The 18,097-nt window shown below is 39.3% G+C and overlaps 1 protein-coding gene across 3 annotated transcripts; it reads left to right on the forward strand.

Moving 5' to 3' along the window:
- Positions 1–317: 317 nt before the first annotated feature.
- On the forward strand, positions 318–17,624 carry LOC122995089 (moesin). 3 transcript variants are annotated; one of them, XM_044370087.1, is made up of 13 exons: positions 318–659; positions 9,642–9,725; positions 9,985–10,080; positions 10,223–10,497; positions 10,640–10,723; positions 11,131–11,277; positions 11,410–11,506; positions 11,596–11,759; positions 12,206–12,336; positions 12,443–12,603; positions 12,741–12,833; positions 14,050–14,274; positions 14,881–17,624. In XM_044370087.1, exons 1-13 carry the CDS (start codon positions 648–650, stop codon positions 15,043–15,045), a joined length of 1,734 nt encoding a protein of 577 aa, XP_044226022.1. In that variant the 5' UTR covers positions 318–647; the 3' UTR covers positions 15,046–17,624. The 3 variants fall into 3 exon arrangements, with proteins under 3 accessions (XP_044226022.1, XP_044226020.1, XP_044226023.1); XM_044370085.1 differs by lacking the exon at positions 318–659 and having other exon boundaries at positions 9,624–9,725; XM_044370088.1 differs by lacking the exons at positions 318–659; positions 9,985–10,080; positions 10,223–10,497 and having other exon boundaries at positions 9,667–9,725.
- The last annotated feature ends 473 nt before the right edge of the window (positions 17,625–18,097 follow it).

Below are 18,097 nucleotides of genomic sequence, written 5' to 3' on the forward strand. Positions count from 1 at the left end.
TAGGCCATCATAAGCACATGGCCGCCCCGTCTAAACAAGACACAATAAGTTCAAGCTGAAATGAATGCCAATTGACTTAATACAAACACTTTCTACTACTTCATTCTGTGAGGTATGTTGCAGGCTTTTTATAACCATGGGCCCATGTTAGGCGTGTCTTAATGGTTTTTATATGATAGTCTGATGATGAATTTTTCTGATCCATGAATTAGAGCAATTATTTTGAGCATGAGACTACGGCGCTGTGTTTATTGTGTCTGTGAGGGTGAAGCGCTGCTGAGGGTTGAGAAAGGCGAACTGCAGCCATGATGATGCAGCTGCTGCAGGCGGAGTCTGCTACCCTGAACCCTCATTTTCAGTCTGGCTGGCTGCTGTCCTGTCATCGGCCTGGGTGTGGTTTTGCAGTCAGGGGTACCGTTAGCAGGAAATCAAGCTTTCAGTCTATTTCACTTTAAGGCGAAACAAAGAAAAATATACTCCCACGAGCGTCAGGCTGGAAACAACTCCTCGTGCTGAAGCTAAAAGTCACGTTTGATCGGCGCCGTTTGTTCTGATGGGAAAAAGTTTTCCTCTGGTTTCGCTAACCGCTCGTCTGTTTTACTAACTCTGTTTTATAAAAGCTGAACCGGACGTAAAAGAAAGGAAAGATGCCGAAGACGGTAAGACTGAACACTGCTTTCATATTCTCATTAAAAAAATCTCTCTTTTTGTCTCTCTCTCCAATAATAGTCCTGTAACGTTAATATCCTCATTATGACTCACAGTTTGACGCTGAAACTTCATAGTGACTGTTATTTCATCACATACTATCTCTTTGACATCTAATTTACGGTATTTAAAAGTCATTTATATGATTTAAAACTCAGCCGAGGATTACCGATACTTTCCGTTATGTGTGTGCGCGTGCGCGCTCCCGCCTCTCTGTTCATTAAAATTAGCGCCTTAAATCAGATCTTTCATTTAGGCCTTCAGGCTCGCTATGGTGCGGTGTGACGTTACTGTAAAGCTCTCCACACCACTGAAGAGCCAGATATCACATTTTTAGGAGAGGTTTTTTATCGGGGGGAAGCCGCAGTGTGGCCTGCTGTAGCACAGCGAGCTAGTCCTCCCAAGGCCTCCCTCCCTCTTAGTCAGGTCCAACAAGGAGGGATCTGAACTGTCATTCAGCCCAGCTGTGCTCTCAGACTGCCTAAAGCTGGAGCAAATGGAGGCTAAACTTAAAACGTGGAGGTGGCATAAGAGGGAGCTTTTAATGCTATTATGCCATTTTGCCACAGATAAGACTGTTCTGTGATTTCAGATGAAGGAGCTCAGTAGATTTGGGCTGGTGCTGGTGTAGCTCTGAACAAAGAAGAGAAGGAGGGCCGCACACACACACACTTCACTCTTTCTTTTATTCAAACAGAAATGTGATGAGTCAAAGCCCAGCGCTTAAACATCCTTCAGTGGCTTTCACAAAAGTGAAAGTGGTTTCTAACATCACTTCTGTTTGCCCCCCCCCCCCCCCCCCCCCCCCCCCCCCCGATGAAAGAGTGAGAGGAAATGTTGGGCTTTGACTCGGTATAATGTCTATTGAATTAAGATAATAAAAAAACTAAAAATCTGTTGGTTTTGAGCTTACGATACCCACATGGACACTCTGACAATAAAGGAAACATTACAAAAAACTCACTCGTGACCCATGAGATGAAGGTGATACTACACAAGGCCATTTACATGTCATAGTGCAGTGTAATTCATTTAATCAAATTGTTTTTTTCTATGGAGCAACTCCAGATTGTGTGTCTGATCCACCATGGCTACCTGCTTTCAGTTCACAATGTACCCCATGTTATAAACACTATATAAATAACATTTGGCAGCAGCAAAATAGCAGATACATAAAATGCACCTCTGACTTTCCATATCATGAAAACTGAATTCAGGCACTTCCACAGTACAAAGAGAAATACAAATGGTACCATGACTTGTAGCTGCTCTCTTCCTGCAGTAGTGTTTTTGCTAGTACCCGTACTTCCTCAATATTTTTTCCAGCTGTCAGCCGGAAAAAAAACATAGCATCCTGGCATTTAGAGTATATTCTTAAAGAGACCTCACTGCCCTTGTTTCTTTCTGAAAAATATGCCTCTAATCATATCATTCTGAAATAAACTTTTAAATAACTGTTTATGTAAATGTTGAGTAGTAAACATTTTGCTATTGGGGCAGTTAATAACAAAGGGGTATTCTTTAGTTATTAGCTATAAATGGACATATCCATTCATATCATGTTGCTTGAAATTTTATGTACTGCAAGGAGGAATCTGAATCTGTGCCTTCCTAGAACAGTGCAGTGTTTAAATGTAGTGTTTTGTGCATCATTATGAATAGTACAGAGCGTGGTGATGGTATACCTCTGTGTAATAAGAGGTTAAAGTTACCAGTTTAGCAATTTAAGTGCTAATTCTAAGCCATTTTCCATAATGCAGTCATGATTAATACAATATGCCATCATACATACACAGTGGAGTTTTATTTACATTTCAACACTGCAAGTGTTTACTATGCTCTTGATATATATTTTTAGCTTGTCACTTAGAGCCAAATCTTTGCAGAGTGCAGCAGGGACACAGTTAGCCTCAACAACACCAGAAGTTGTTGAAGCTTATGTGTAAAGCAGCTACTGCAGTGACAGCTGGGGACCTCAAAAGAAGCTGTTAGGCAATCATAATCAGTTCACAAATGACGGGCTGCTACAGGAAAAGTGCAGCTGTGTTGTAGAGGCCTTTGCCTGTGCATGATAAAGCAGCAACATTAGAAAAGAGGAAACTGGTAGTGGACAGAATAGATGATGAAAAGGAAGCAGTACAGGGCAATGCATGATGACAAGGAAGGATTGTGGGATATGTAGAACAATAAGGTTTATATTCATCGATTAGCAACCTATGATCTGCTGCCAGAGCTAAAAATATAAACTAGGGAGCAGTTTTGTGCAGCTGCATTAAGCTATATCTTGTCAGAATACAAAGTTATCCCTTCCCAGTATCATCGCACCTGGTGGATTGTGGTATCAACGACGAAATGGTTAAAACACAGACCTGTTATTGCAACACAAATTGTATGAAAGGGGGAAGTTAGATACACTGATTCAGCAGAACCTCCAAAGCTCGCTCCCAGTGAAAGTTGTGCTCCCGATTCATAGCCACATCCACAACAAGCTGGCTCAGGCAGAACAAGTTCAGGCTTAAAAAAAAAAAAAAAAAGTTTTTCCATTAACTGTTTTGGTGACCTAGTTTTTCAAACATACTTTATTTATTTAATGTTTTGGTAAACTGTAACAACCTTGATGCTCACGAAAACAATAATTATTAAGAAACTCTGCCTTTGCTGTGCTCCTTTTGGCAGTGCCTCAGTTTCCCAAGGAAGTCATATTGTGACTCAAGGTTTCTGCACTTACATCAGTTCCTTTCTGGTAATTTCCTCGCCTGCAGCCTTATATGGACTTTCACATCACGGTCTAGCTGTTCTCCACCCTGCTTCCCCCAGCGTGGTCCTCAGATGCCATGCACCACTTTAGATTGCATTACAGCAGTGCAACAAGTTCAGGATTCACTTTTAGTCTGTGTTTGTCAGACTTTGAAGAGTTATTTGACATCTTAACGGAGCTGTATTCGTTTTTCAAATGGCTCAGATGTTGCTGTGATGCTTAGTTGCGACTTATTAACTGCTTTAATCATAAGCATCCCCAGTGCACATATGGTCATTTTTAAAAAGCCTCTTTTTTCTCACAGACTAAACAAAGACAGAAATTATATCCTGTTTGGTTTTATTGCTAAAATCTGACTGTTTCAGTCGATCATGTTGTAACAAAAAGATGATTTTCCAGTTCACTGATCTACTGTTTAGGCCTTAACAACAGCTACAGTTTCATCTTCTGTATCTACATTAAAATTTGTTAATAAGTTACTGTGTTGTTGCTTTGTTAGTACAGCAAGCAATTTTACCCAAATGATAACTGTTGAATAATGTTACTGATATCTACTTTTCATCCGTAAATACAAAAGCAGCCTATTGTTCAAAACTTGAGCATAACTCACCAATTTTAGCCCACTGTGTAGAAATCATGACAGATGTAGTGTTCTTGTTAGAAGGACCAAACTTTCAACAAGTGTGGCTATGGAGAAATGGCAAATGGAAAGACCCAGAGGTATGCAAGCAGGGGATTAAATGAGTCTGTAGTGCACATAGCAGAGCAGATTAACAGTTTGTAGAGGTAGAGTTGGTGGACAAACTGCAATCAAAACTTTGGGTGTAACACACAGATAGTTTAATGTTTTCTGTTTGGATTTTGTGAGAAAATCAAATTTCTGAAAGTAAGTACTCTGGTCATCTTTTTTATATACCTACTCTGTCGATGTTTATGGCCGCTGTTGGAATCGATCTTAACTATTCTCAGTTGAAATCATCTAATGTTGTGTGGGGTATAGTTTACCATTATAGTTATTACATTCATAACATTTAGATGAATGAATTGATTATTTGACACTCCTTTAAATGAAAGTGTCTAGTAAAACCAGCAACATTCAAACTGTGTACATAAAAGATAAGCATGAGCAAAGCACAACAGTGAGCTTTCTTGTTGTGTTTATGTGGTAAACATTGTGTCCTGCTCTTGATCTGCTGATGATTCAGCATCATTCCTCTGCTACTGATTTTTATGGCAACCGTGCTCCTGTTAACAAGTATGAGTGAGGAGCAGCAAGAACAAATCAAGACTTAACATGCTTTCACTGAAAGTTTGATGAAGTAAATACCCTACATGGGCTTGGATGTACCTTCACATGTTATCAGAACTGCAGGAGGTTTGGTAATTTGTGAGGATTGAACTACAGTGCTCTGGAAACATGGAATTATGTATATGAAAAGTTATATTAGACATATCAAATATTTAGTTAGATAAGCATTAGCACCTCCATGTTGCTGTAGAATCATTTTGTTGATTCTACATTTATATATATATATAGCTGTAACAATCTTAACACATGATTTCAACTTAAAAGCAGACTTGGCAGACAAAGCCAGTGGGGTAAAAATAGTCTTTTCTTGCAGCGTGACGGCAGGCAAACAATTACAAAAGGAACGCAGTAGGTCATCAGACTAAAGGTTGGCAGGCTGAACAGGAACGCTGAGGCAACTTAAGTAAATCTGGCAAGGTATTGACCTTTCTCAAAGCACACATTTTATCCAACTACCACAGATTGAGGCTAAAGCCAATGTGGAAATACTTTAAAGTGCAAAGCCACTGACAGCCGTTAGATGCTGGCTCCAGTTGACTCCCATTCAAAAAGCCTCAAGTCTATCATTTTTTCAATGAGTCAAATGGAAAAGATGGCGCTAACCATGAACTGCATCTCTTGGCTTCAGACCGGCTCCAACACAGAACCAATGGGTGATTTCACACCTCATCTTCATATACAGTCTATGATTTTGACATTTCAAAACAGGAAATTCACAGGTGCAATTAATAACAATGTTGAATGGCTGAACTCCATTTAGGTTTTACAGATTCATGGCCCTGGTATAGTTTGATGGTTCACCAGTACAGTATGAGTTCACGTCACACTTGAATTGACAGTTATCAGTTCTACCTGTGCTTTTCCTGCAATGACAAGTCAAAATGTCTATATGAGCATCTAACTGACATGGTATGAATATCATAACTAGTGGGGCAGTGCGGGACAGATGTTCAAGCCGGTGACACGTCAGATGAGGCAGAAACATACTGAGGACCAAAATGACAGGTCTGAAATAAAACAGTCAAAAGAAGATGATAAAAAAAAAACCATTCAACAGAATCTGGTGTAAATGAAGAAGAGAAGAGAGGAGAAAGCACCTGACACCACAGCAATGGCTGCTTTAGCTAAGAATAATAAAGAGACTTTCTCTGTATGCTTGTTTTGATCAATTCCATAAACACTGGTCATGGGAAACAGCTCCAAAAGACCCCTCTTCCGTGTTTGTGTGTGTGTGTGTGTGTGTGTGTGTGTGTGTGTGTGTGTGTGTGTGTGTGTGTGTGTGTGTGTGTGTGTGTGTGTAGTTTCCCCTACTTAGAAATAAACCTCATCCTCTTCTCCATCCTCCTGCTTCCTGTCACCCAGTTTGTCAGCTTTAGCTATAGGCTTTCATTGGATGGCAGAACTTTTGTGCCCAGTGTTTAACTTATTTCAACTTTGACACAAGGTGACCTCAAAGAGGAAACCCAAATGACTGAAATAAGAGACTGAATTGTATTTTGCAGCATATAGATATTTTCCTTGGGGCTCACTGCAAACCCAGTTCTCTATTAAAGAGCAGTATTTGTATATTGGCTTCAGAGGATATAAACATGCTTGTTGTCTTGCTCACAAGTCTTTTCACATGATTTCTCTTGTATTATTGGCTTCAAGCAATAATATAACAAGGCTGTTGTGCTTTGCCCCACACAGGATAGGTCATCACCATCACATTTTTCCACATTTTCACACTTCATTTTCAGCTTGGCATTGCCTAAACTGTCAACTGTATGCTGTAGTGTATGTTGTGAGGAGTGTTGAGGTCATTTTAATATAACTGTTTATTCTTTCTTGGCTTTTTTACACCACAGTTTGTCTTTCAGATAGGCTGTGAGTGAATCCATTATTAAGAAGTTGTTGACCTTAGTTGCTGATCTTGTGTGACTGTTATGGATGGCATTAACTCAGAAGTATGTCTCAGATTTATCAGCCATTATTATATGTATAGTGACTTTGGTTATGTTTGTCACACTTAAGATGGTATTTAAAAGAATGATTGGTTGTGAGATGCGCTGATGTGAAGAGATAACCACTCATACAAAGTATATTGTCACACTGGGAATTTCTAAGAACCAGGTATGGTCATGTAAAATTAACCAGGGTATTAACACAATGAAGGGATCCTTCTGATTACAAATCCTGTTCCTCTGTCACACTAAAGATACATATAGTCATACATATACATAAGGATGTGGTCCACATTTTTGTTCCTCCCTGTTCCACTTACGAGCATCTTCCTTGTCGTCTTGGCTTTGGTTGGAAGGATTGTGATTGTGAACAGCACACTGAGATAACACTGGTGTGGAAATGGAAGGGCGGTGAGTCTTGAGTGTTGGGATGTCAAGTGTTCCCAGTATAATATTTTTAGTGAACTTTTTAATATAACCAGGAAGTACATGAAGAATGCATGCTAGACTGTGTCTCCATCACTGGGCGTACTCTGGGCTTTTCTGTTATTTAAATCTCGCCTTTTCTGGAAGTTTCACTTCCTCTTCCTTGGCAAAATTACCTGTGGTGTTTCCCAGGTTTTACTTTTGGGTTAACTTCTCCATTTTTGCATAAGCTTTTTATTGGCCATATAGTTTTTTTTGTTTGTATTTTTAAGCTTGTTCACTTCCTACAACTGTTAGGTAATGCTTTAATTTTCTCTCTCGATGATATTACTTCAGCAATCAGTCAGCTTGTATAAAAACAGTCATTAGTTATTATTAAGTCTTAATTTATTGGGCCAATTTCTAAATTATTTGGATTTTTAGCCATTTGTACAATTATCTTGATGTGACGTTAACTAGATGTGAAAGAGAGAGAGAGACTCAGTATATTCACATTAAAGTGAACAGCTGTTAGCTCATTGGAAATCCTTAATATTACTTTTAGTGACACGGGACTTACTCAACACATCTGTTGTATGGAATAAGTAGTTGTAATAGGACACAGAACAATAAGCAAGGATTAAGCAAATGGAGACATACGTCTCATTCAGTAAGTGTGTAGCTTGTCAAAACGCAAAATATCAAATACAACACTGTCAGAAAGAGTCTGTAGATATGCCTCTAAATATATGATCGTTAAAAGAATGAAGAATTTATTCTCCACTTTAGTTTTGGTGTGAGAAAAACTGTTAAGAGTAGAGCATGGAAACATGACGTGGTACTGAGCGGGGTGTTTTTGAGTGTGTGCTAATAATAGTGAGTTAAGTGTTTTTGAATTCTGGCCATGAGAGACACACCCTAACCAGGCAGAAAATGTATGAGCGTAGTTCCTTTTTCATGCAAGATTAGCCATTCTGACTCAGGAAATGAAACTGCTTAAACCCCAGCAGGGTGGTCATGAACTGCACAAATGAAAAAATCTTCATCAGAGTTCATAACTGTCAGTTTGAAGAGCGATATGTCTAGACGTCTCCAGGCATCTGCGTTGGAGTTCAGTGTAGGCCCAGATTGTAGGTTTCACTCCAGGCCTGACTGCTGGTGATGACAGGAAGTGACACAGGCGCAAGTGTCCTGAGCAGTAAATGGGGTCCTGCTGACATGAGTGGGAAAGAACGCAACTCTAATCAGCCACACAACTGGGAAATAATGCATACCATTGTTGTTCAGGGCAGGCGTGGGCCTCAGCCTGCACAGTTATTTCCCAATAGACATACATGCTGCTGTTTTTGTCGTTTCGAAGAGGACAGAGAAAATGAGAAATGCCTACATGGTCAGTTTACTAAACACAGAATCAATTTATTCTCTGGGCGACCTCTTTGAGGGGGACTAGGTTAAATACATGTATTCAACTCTTGACATATAATTTGGCCTAACACAAACATTCTTAGACACTTAAATAAGAAGTGCCTCACTGGCTAAATAACAAGCTGTTTTACCTGAAGAGGAAACAAACCTACATTACACAGCCTACTCTTATTCATTTCATGCTACAGAAAGCTGACAGGTTGGTTGATACATGACAGGATGTAGGCGACTCTCATGAGAGCTCAGTGTTTAGCAGCAGCGCCTCACAAGGCCCAGCCACCAGAGGATGTGGTTACTTCCTGTAGATAAGTTCTATACTGAGACAGAGCCAGATTGGCATGTTTGTTGTACACAGTATGGGGCCAAGAAAGATGATCTTTCATGAGTTATATCAAGATATAATTTTGTTACTGTCAACCCATCACCCCATTCATCCCTGTGTCCCTGGGTCAGCAAGGGTTTTTTAACTGGGGGGGGGGCATCGAAGGAAGACATTTTCTAATTTTACATGTGAAAAAATATAGTTTTTTCATCTTAAAGGGGTACATTGATTTCAAAAAATCATTGTCTGTTTACGGGTCTTGGTGCTAGGCTAGGTGCTACTGCGTATGAAAAAAGTTGTATGAAACTTTTTTTGGTTCAAGAGGTGCACAATTCTGATATTTTACCACAAGTGATTCTGGGGTGTAGAGTTAGAAAGAAGTGAGGTTACCAGATCTCTGCAGCTCATTCCTCATCTCTGCTCGAGGCTCGCAGCTCAGGGCTACATGAGCAGCTACTAGCATAACACACCTCAGTCTCCAACTTGAGTTGCACTATGGGTAATGTAGGCGCGGCTCTTGACAAGGAAGAAGAATGCGTGGCATAAAAAAGATGATATCTCTGGTTCTGCTGTTTCGATTTTGATTCTTTTTATTTTCAACTTTCCATCTTGAATCACTTGAGTAAAGTCATTTGAAACAGGGCAAATTCTGAAAAGTTCACATTATTCATAGATTGATCAGTGATCTGCGTCTTTGAGACACAAGAGTCAGAAATCTCCTTGATCATGCCAAGAATTATAATCCCTCTTCCAATGTGCTCTCTTCCACAGATTAGTGTAAGAGTCACCACAATGGATGCTGAACTGGAGTTTGCCATTCAGCCTAATACAACAGGAAAGCAACTCTTTGACCAGGTATGAGATACTAATAATTTCCATTTTCCATCTGTTCTTTCATCATCTGTCATCAGACTGTCACAAGTTCTGTTTTTTGTTTGTTTTTGCATGTGATGTATTTTTGGGAGTATTTTTAACCCCTACATTACTGTCAAATATTAGCCTTCAAAATATTTGTATTTGTATGTGTATTTGTTTGATGTAGCATGAAAAATATTCTTTCCCCAAGACACCTGTTGCCTGTGGAGGCACATTAATTACACTTGTTTGTTTAAAGGTTGTTAAGACCATTGGACTGCGGGAGGTTTGGTACTTTGGACTCCAGTACCAGGATACAAAGGGTTTCTCTACATGGCTCAAGCTCAACAAGAAGGTGAGCTCTTCAATATTTTGCCTCACAACAAAAGAATTATCCAGTACACACTTCTACCTTCCTTGGTCAAGACTGAACTATTCTGTGGAATTATTTACAGATGTATACCTCTAACCTCAATTCATGTGACATTTTATTTTAGGTGACGGCCCAGGATGTGAGGAAGGAAAGCCCGCTGCTGTTTAAGTTCCGTGCCAAATTCTTCCCCGAGGATGTGTCAGAGGAGTTAATCCAGGATGCCACGCAGCGGCTGTTCTTCCTGCAGGTGAAGGAGGGAATCTTAAATGACGACATCTACTGCCCTCCAGAGACTGCAGTCCTCCTGGCCTCCTATGCAGTGCAAGCCAAGTATGCTGACTACAACAAGGAAGTCCACACACCAGGCTACCTGTCCAGTGAACCACTGCTCCCTCAGAGGTAACGCTGTCATTATCAACACTGCAGGTTTCTGATATCAGTTAGTGTCAGATAGAGGTCCCCTATCAGCCAGTGTTGTTGTGCAGTATGAGACATTTTTCCCTGCATGACTTCTGACACTCGGATGTCTCATGTTCTTCAGAGTTCTGGACCAGCACAAACTCAGCAAGGACCAGTGGGAGGAGAGGATTCAAGTGTGGCACGAAGAGCACAAGGGCATGATGAGGTAACCGCTGAAACACATATGCACACAAGTGGTATTTCAAGGGGATCCCTCACACTCATTTCTCAGTCTTCTTCTCAGTGTTGCTGCTGGTCTTAAGACATTTTAGCAAACACTGGGTCACAATCTAACTCCACTACCTTGAAAATGTGTAGCTTGAACTTTCCTGCTTATTGTCTTGTTCTTCTCAAGGTTTGTTTTCCACCTTGTTGCTGTACATTTAACACATCCCTGGGACATGCCACCTTGAGCTCAGCATTGTCTGATTAGTTGTGTGGTGTGACCAGGGTCAGGCAGAGTGTAGACTACTGCTTCACACTCTCATAACCCATACAACTCTTAACAGCCAATGCTTTTGTGCTCCTTTATCTCTTTAGCACTAACTAAAGACGGATCTTCTTTGTCCACAGAGAGGAATCCATGATGGAGTATCTGAAGATTGCTCAAGATCTCGAGATGTATGGAGTCAACTACTTCAGCATCAAAAATAAGAAAGGAACAGAACTTTGGTTGGGTGTGGATGCTTTGGGACTCAACATTTATGAACAGAATGATAAGTGAGTGATTACACAACAATGCATTCGTTGTCATTATGCAATGCTTTGCATAATTGGAATTTATTATCTGTACTAATTTCTATGCACAATGTCATGCAGCTGAATCTGAGTTTGTGTTTTTGTCTTCAACAGAATGACGCCCAAAATTGGATTTCCTTGGAGTGAAATCAGGAACATTTCCTTCAATGACAAGAAGTTTGTCATTAAACCAATTGACAAGAAAGCACCTGTATGTCAACTCTTAAAAATATAAACCTACTGATGAGTCACCTGTCTGTGTATAACTTATATTAAAAGTCTTTAATGTTGTTGTTGTAGGACTTTGTATTCTATGCTCCGAGACTGCGCATCAACAAGCGCATTCTGGCACTATGCATGGGCAACCATGAGCTGTATATGCGCCGCCGCAAACCTGACACCATTGAAGTGCAGCAGATGAAGGCTCAGGCTCGGGAGGAGAAGAATCACAAGAAGATGGAGAGGTAAGAGTCATAACACCCTCATCAGAGGAAACATATAATTTTGATCGTCCTACGCTGTGACCTCTGATGTTTGAAAGAACGTTCTACGTTGCTCAAAAAGAGCATTTAGCAAATTCAGGGTATAGCCAACTAAATGTGCCAAAAACATGTAATAACCACAATTTGTGAGCACAGCGTGTTACTGTATATTGCAGCAGAGTGACTTGTTTTGAAAAAATAACCTCATCATTGCAAGAAGAGGGTCAGTTTTGTTTGTTGTGACAGCAGTTGTAGAAATGTGTGACACAAGCATGTGTTACTAGTAGATTTTTATGCACCATGTGTATAATACTGTTCTACTTTTGAAAGTTATAGAACAGAGTGTTCTTGATTGTTGTTATGATTGACTTTTATATAACAAAGATTACCTAATATCTCGTATTGTGTACTGTCTGTATTTCCTTTAGGGCTCTGCTGGAGAATGAAAAGAGGAAAAGAGAAGTTGCAGAAAAGGAAAAGGAAAAGATTGAAAAGGAAAAGGAGGAATTGATGGAGCGATTAAAGCAGATTGAGGAGCAGACAAAGAAAGCCCAACAAGGTGGGTGACCTGTCAGAACACAAAGAACAGCTTGTTGTACTGTAATGAATGGTGACAATGTTTTTTAATGCTTACGTTACATTGTGCTCGTGCTCTGTCTATGCAGAGTTGGAGGAGCAAACGCAGCGGGCTCTGGAGCTGGAGCAGGAGAGGAAGCGATCTCAGGAGGAGGCTGAACGTCTGGAGACTGAGCTGAAAGAGGCTGAGGATGCCAGGGTGACACTGCTGCAACAGTCAGAGAACCAGATGAAGAACCAAGAGCACCTGGTCAGTTAGCAGAAACTATTTGTCTAATCATAGGTGTTGAAACTAAAAAAAATGTAGGGATGTCATGGCTTAAAAAATGTGTGTTCTGATGCTTCAAATATCAATTTGACAATAAAAAGAGAATGTTGTCCTTTTAGGCCACAGAGTTGGCTGATCTGACTTCAAAGATTTCCCTCCTGGAGGATGCCAAGAAGAAGAAGGAAGATGAGGCAGTGCAGTGGCAACAGAAGGTAAAGTCAACATTTATCGTAACCAAATGTCATCTTCCTTCGATTGCAGTGACAGTCGTAGTTGCTGGAAATTAAAGTACAAGAGAACATACTGTATAATACAAGATTCAAAAGTAGATCACTATGAGAACACTGTTTACTGTGGAAAAGACCACAACATGAATAGGTCCACATAGAAGGTTCACAATGACACTCAAAAACAACCAGAAAACAGCTACATTTCTTCTTCCTCCTCGTCTTTCAGGTGGCAAACAATACAATTATGCATTACAGGCATCACGGCTGTGCCTCTGGTTAAATCTCTATTCTGTATCTTCCCTTTCTTCATAATCACTAAACAAAAACTCATTCAACAACATAAATGTGAGTTAATGTCACCGGTGTTGCCTGATCAGCTATAGTAGCATTCAAAATGAGCTGAATGTGGCCTTTGTCTACATCTGACATGAGGCAGAATATGAGGCCGTCATCAAACATCATTTCAGTCTGATCACACGGCCCCTCCCTCGGGACAGAATGACGACAGACATTCCTGGGATTGTGTTGTTGTGTGTTTTTTGGGGGAGGGGTTAAAGCTCCCAGTTCGCCTCTTGTCTTTTTTAGTAAAAAACCATGTGTGCCAGCCCGGCCCCTTTGGGCAGCGTGACTCATGCTGTTTGTGGTGACGGCTGTCTTTGTTTTAAGGAAATCCTGTTTGACTTTTTTTGCCCCATTATAATATTCTGGCTCATAAAAGGCTGCTGTGCTGTAGTTAGTGGTGGTTTCCTTGTTGGCAAATGGTCAGAGTACATTCCAATCTTAGTCGTAATTGGCTCTTTTTCTCATATTCGTTCATAGCACTAGCACTGCGATATATACTGTATTTATATAAAAGTATCCAAGAAATAAAGAAGTAGTAGAAAAAAAGTAGAAAGTAGAGAAAACAAGGCAGAGGAAACATGGATAAATTAGAGAGGAGGAGAAAATGCATCACTTTAGGCTCTGGTAATCAATAATGAGCAGTGGTCATTTTTTCATTAATGTCATTATTTAAGTACACACTCATGGAGAAACACTACTTTTAATAAAAACCTACTCTTGTCAGTTTGCTTGGCCATCAAAATGGTCATACATGTACATTTCTATCCATTGAATCTCTCTCTTTACTCATCGTTACAAGGATGTGGTCATAAATGTAGCGCAAAATCACTTCATCAGCATTCCCGTGTTCCCTCAGGCCACCATGGTGCAGGAGGACCTGGAGAAGACCAAAGAAGAGCTTAAAAACAAAGTCATGGCAGCTCATGTTCAGGAGCCCGCAGAGAATGAGCATGACGAGAACGACGAGAGCAGCGCCGAAGCCAGCGCCGAGTTCACGGCCGCCGCCACATACAAGGACCGCAGCGAAGAGGAGCGCATGACCGAGGCTGAGAAGAACGAACGTTTGCAGAAACATCTACTCGTAAGTCTGCGTTCATATCTTCAGTAGATTCAGTAGATCAATCAATACATTTTTGGAGTTATAGATCAGAAGGGTAATTGTAGAATTTCAATCTTACATAACGTATTTTTTAAGTGGCTTTTAAGGTTTTTTTTAATTAGAATGTTTAATGTGTTTAAATTAATAAATAGAAAACACACAATGGCCAAGTGGGTCTGATTACTGCTTCCCTGTTTTCAAATGAGAGTCGGTGTGTCAGTTATCCAGCTTCAGTGTGCAAGTAGGTAACATGATTGCACCAAAAATTAGAGACACTTACTCTTCTCGTGAAGTAGATTGATGAGGTTAATCCAGGCCAAACTCACCATCTCACATTGATTTCCTTTTTTAAATCCCTTCCAAAGTCAAAGGAGGAGAGGAAGATAAAGAGAAACAGATGATACAGACAGATGATAGAGAAGGATTTTCAAAATTTAGGCCAAGTAAGATGGAAAAAACAGATGCAAATCACTAAAAAAATTGTTTATCATCATGTTTTGCACATTCAGGGATAAGAGTGAGTGCCACATGCTCATTGTAACATAGTGGTGAGATATGTATTAATACTGTGATGACTGTGTTTTCCAGGCTTTAAGCTCAGAGTTGGCCAACGCTCGGGATGAGACCAAGAAGACAGTGAATGACATCATCCACGCAGAGAACATGAAAGCAGGACGAGACAAGTACAAGACCCTCAGACAGATCCGGTCAGGAAACACCAAACAGCGCATCGATGAGTTCGAATGTATGTGATGTCTGCGTTCACTGTTGCAAAAGCCCACAGCGTTGGGCCCTTCTGCCTGGACTGCAGTCCTGCCTCACTCAAGCTGTTTTCTCTGTACCCAAATAAATCAGATCCACAACATGAAAATGGCTGCACAAGCACAGCACAGTGTACAAATATGGATCTGGAAAAACCCATTTGTTATCATTCCTAACTCCGAATTTAGAAAAGTCACTGGTTGAAAAGGGACATACTGTATTTTATTAGTACATTCCTCACAAGGAGTTTATGTAGCATATTAGTAACGGGCTCACGCCACATTTCATGACACATTGAGTAAGCATTTTTAAGTTCTTTTTATATTTCTGTCACATTTTTGTATCATGATTTCCAAATAAAAGGCTCAGAGACCAATCCAAATTTCAGTTTGAAAACTGTACCTGTAGACGTATTTCTGCTGTACACAAGCAGCAAGCTGGAGTTTTCAGACTATAATGTTTCTCCCATGATGCATTGCCAGTAGTTTGAAAATGCACTGTAATCTACATAAGGAAATGCGTGTATTATGACTCCTAGGTTTTTGTGTGGTGCATCAATAGAACAGTATTTTTTGCAATTTTACAATTTACATTTTATTTGACTGTATTCAGAATCTACCAACGGTTACAAATCAAACAGTATTTACACCCACTCACAAAGCAATATTAAAGATCAATTTCATTTAGATCTCTTTGTCTGTTTTTGTTTTTGCTTTTCTGAACACCTTTTAGTCAGCTTACAACTACAGGGATTGTTCAGAGAAATACATTTTTTTAAAATCTGCAGAATAACTGCACACCAAACTGATGACATAATATGGCACAATAGTCCTAGAAACCTAAGATGTACATTCAACGTGTCCGTAGGAGGAAACAGGTGTGCTTCGACTGCAGTGAAATCCAGTTGCGTACTCTTCATTTCAATATTTGAAATAATCTGCGAATATAAAATTTAAATATACTAACCACAAAGTTGCATTTTTTGTTATGATGGTTTCTGTAAAGCATTTCAATCACTAGCTAAAGGTTTTAAAGTCTCCATACACTGAAAAAGTTCAAATTTTACCTGCAGAGTAACAACACGGTGTATACAGCTATACAACACCGCTGTGGCAACATCCAGGTTGTCTGTTTCTACACAGAAACTTTCATTCATCACTTTCTCTGAAATTTAGTGTAAATTAATGTCATCAATTCAATTTCACAGTCAAATTAAAAAAGGGAAAGGACATTTGAAGTTGATTTAATTGCACCTTTATGAGGTTTAATCCCTCTGATTTAATTCTGCTCATCAGAGAGGATGCTGGATGATAAAATGTTTTTGCATTGATATAACCAGTTCCTAACAATCCCGTTTAGCATAAGGAATCACAGTGTAATTTGTCACCATGTTTCATTCATGTTGGCTTTTGTTGGTGAGCAAATGCCAATAAATTCATCTGTAAATCTTAAAATCGCAGTTTAACCATAAACGCTCGGTAAGAAAAGCAACAACATAGTTTGACTCAACCTGCACTGGAAAACTACAGTTTGCAAAATTAGTCAAAACAGACTCGCTGTCCGAGATGGGCAGTATCTTAGATGCATGCATTTTTGATATAATGTATGTATTTAATTACATTTGTGTATTTTGTAATTTGGATTTTTCAGATGTGATAAAATGATGTAAGGTGTAAAATAAAAAGACACCGTTTAGGATATTTTTGTATTATAAAACTCTAGAAGTTCTTGTCAAAGATAACAGTTGTTGTTCAGAACAAGCAGCATTTTGAAGACAGTATTAGTTTTTACCTAATTGAACAGCTCACCGCTGTGATAATGAGCTGACGGAACAAGCAACACCCTAATGCATGTGATTGGACCTATAAAAGCCAGGCGTTGCAGGAATTCCTTTCATTGTCTTTCATCGCCTGCCCTGAGCGATATATATCATAAACACCTTGAACTATACAAAAACATTTGCATAAAAAAATGAACATAATGTACTTCCTCATGCCATTGTTCTAGATTTCATTTTGGCATGAAGACATGAAAAGGGTTTTGCTTGTTCATAGATATTTAGAAATTAGTGTTTGAAAGATTTATTTACACTATTTTGCAGTTGAATGTACTTTAGTGATAAATATTTCTTTTTTATTTTATTTTGATGTCTCTTATTGAGTGAACATTTGTCATTTGTACCAAGATGCATTTTGATATACAGTATTTTTGCCCATTGCTGCATATACTTCTTGTATCTGCCATGAAATAGAAAAATGCAGTTGTTGCTACTTTGGAAGCCTTCCCCTGCCTTTGACAATAACTTTTATAATGCTGTACCATATGTACTACCTGAAGCACCGTGTATCGACAGCCTTCTTTTAAGAATCAAGTGTAATTTCAACTCAAGTCATCATGTGTGAAAGAGAAATTTATTAAAAGATTTTGCGCTGCGTTTTGTCTTGAATCAAAAAGGACATAATCATAATGAATCTTTTAAAATGACAGAGAGTGCCTTGCCCAGGTTGTTCATCAGATCTTTCTGCTTCAAGTCTTCCTTTCACCAGTGAATAAAAGTCTGATTAAACTGCTTTTTCTTTTCCTGACTGTTTCTACATTTCACTACTATTATTTCTGCTACTGTTGCTACTATTTCTGCAATAACCGACATATGAAACCAGTATAATTCATGTGTTTACATTAACTCTGTATTACAATAATTATACTCTACATCCAGTTTTGGCCTTATGGGTAAAAAAGCTGCTGTCATACTTGTAGCTGCAGTCTTGCAATGGGCCACATGGTGGCATCTTACCCTCAGTCTGCAATGAGGAGGAAATGCCAACAACTCCAAAATGCTTCAGTTTCTTCACATAAATGAACGTTTGGCCAGTGACACTTGGCTTTTCTGGAGTATAAAAGCAACATTAAGTCATGTTACTTTGTAGTGAACAAATCTGTAATTTATATGTTTAATCTACGATTCAAAGAAATGTAACTTGGAGGTTGCTTTTATTTCCAGATTACCAAAGCAAGTTATCAGATATGTACTAGAATTTTTTAA

This window comes from Thunnus albacares, chromosome 13 (genome assembly GCF_914725855.1).
Source record: "Thunnus albacares chromosome 13, fThuAlb1.1, whole genome shotgun sequence".
Taxonomy (NCBI): Eukaryota; Metazoa; Chordata; class Actinopteri; order Scombriformes; family Scombridae; genus Thunnus; species Thunnus albacares.

What these genes read in the sequence shown, in the direction of transcription:
- LOC122995089 (XM_044370085.1), top strand. Translation starts at nt 9,624, where the DNA reads ATGTGCTCTCTTCCACAGATTAGTGTAAGAGTCACCACAATGGATGCT. An exon ending in GAACCACTGCTCCCTCAGAG is followed by an intron (nt 10,498 to 10,639) that starts GTAACGCTGTCA and finishes CATGTTCTTCAG; the next exon opens with AGTTCTGGACCAGCACAAAC. An exon ending in TGAAGAACCAAGAGCACCTG is followed by an intron (nt 12,604 to 12,740) that starts GTCAGTTAGCAG and finishes TTGTCCTTTTAG; the next exon opens with GCCACAGAGTTGGCTGATCT.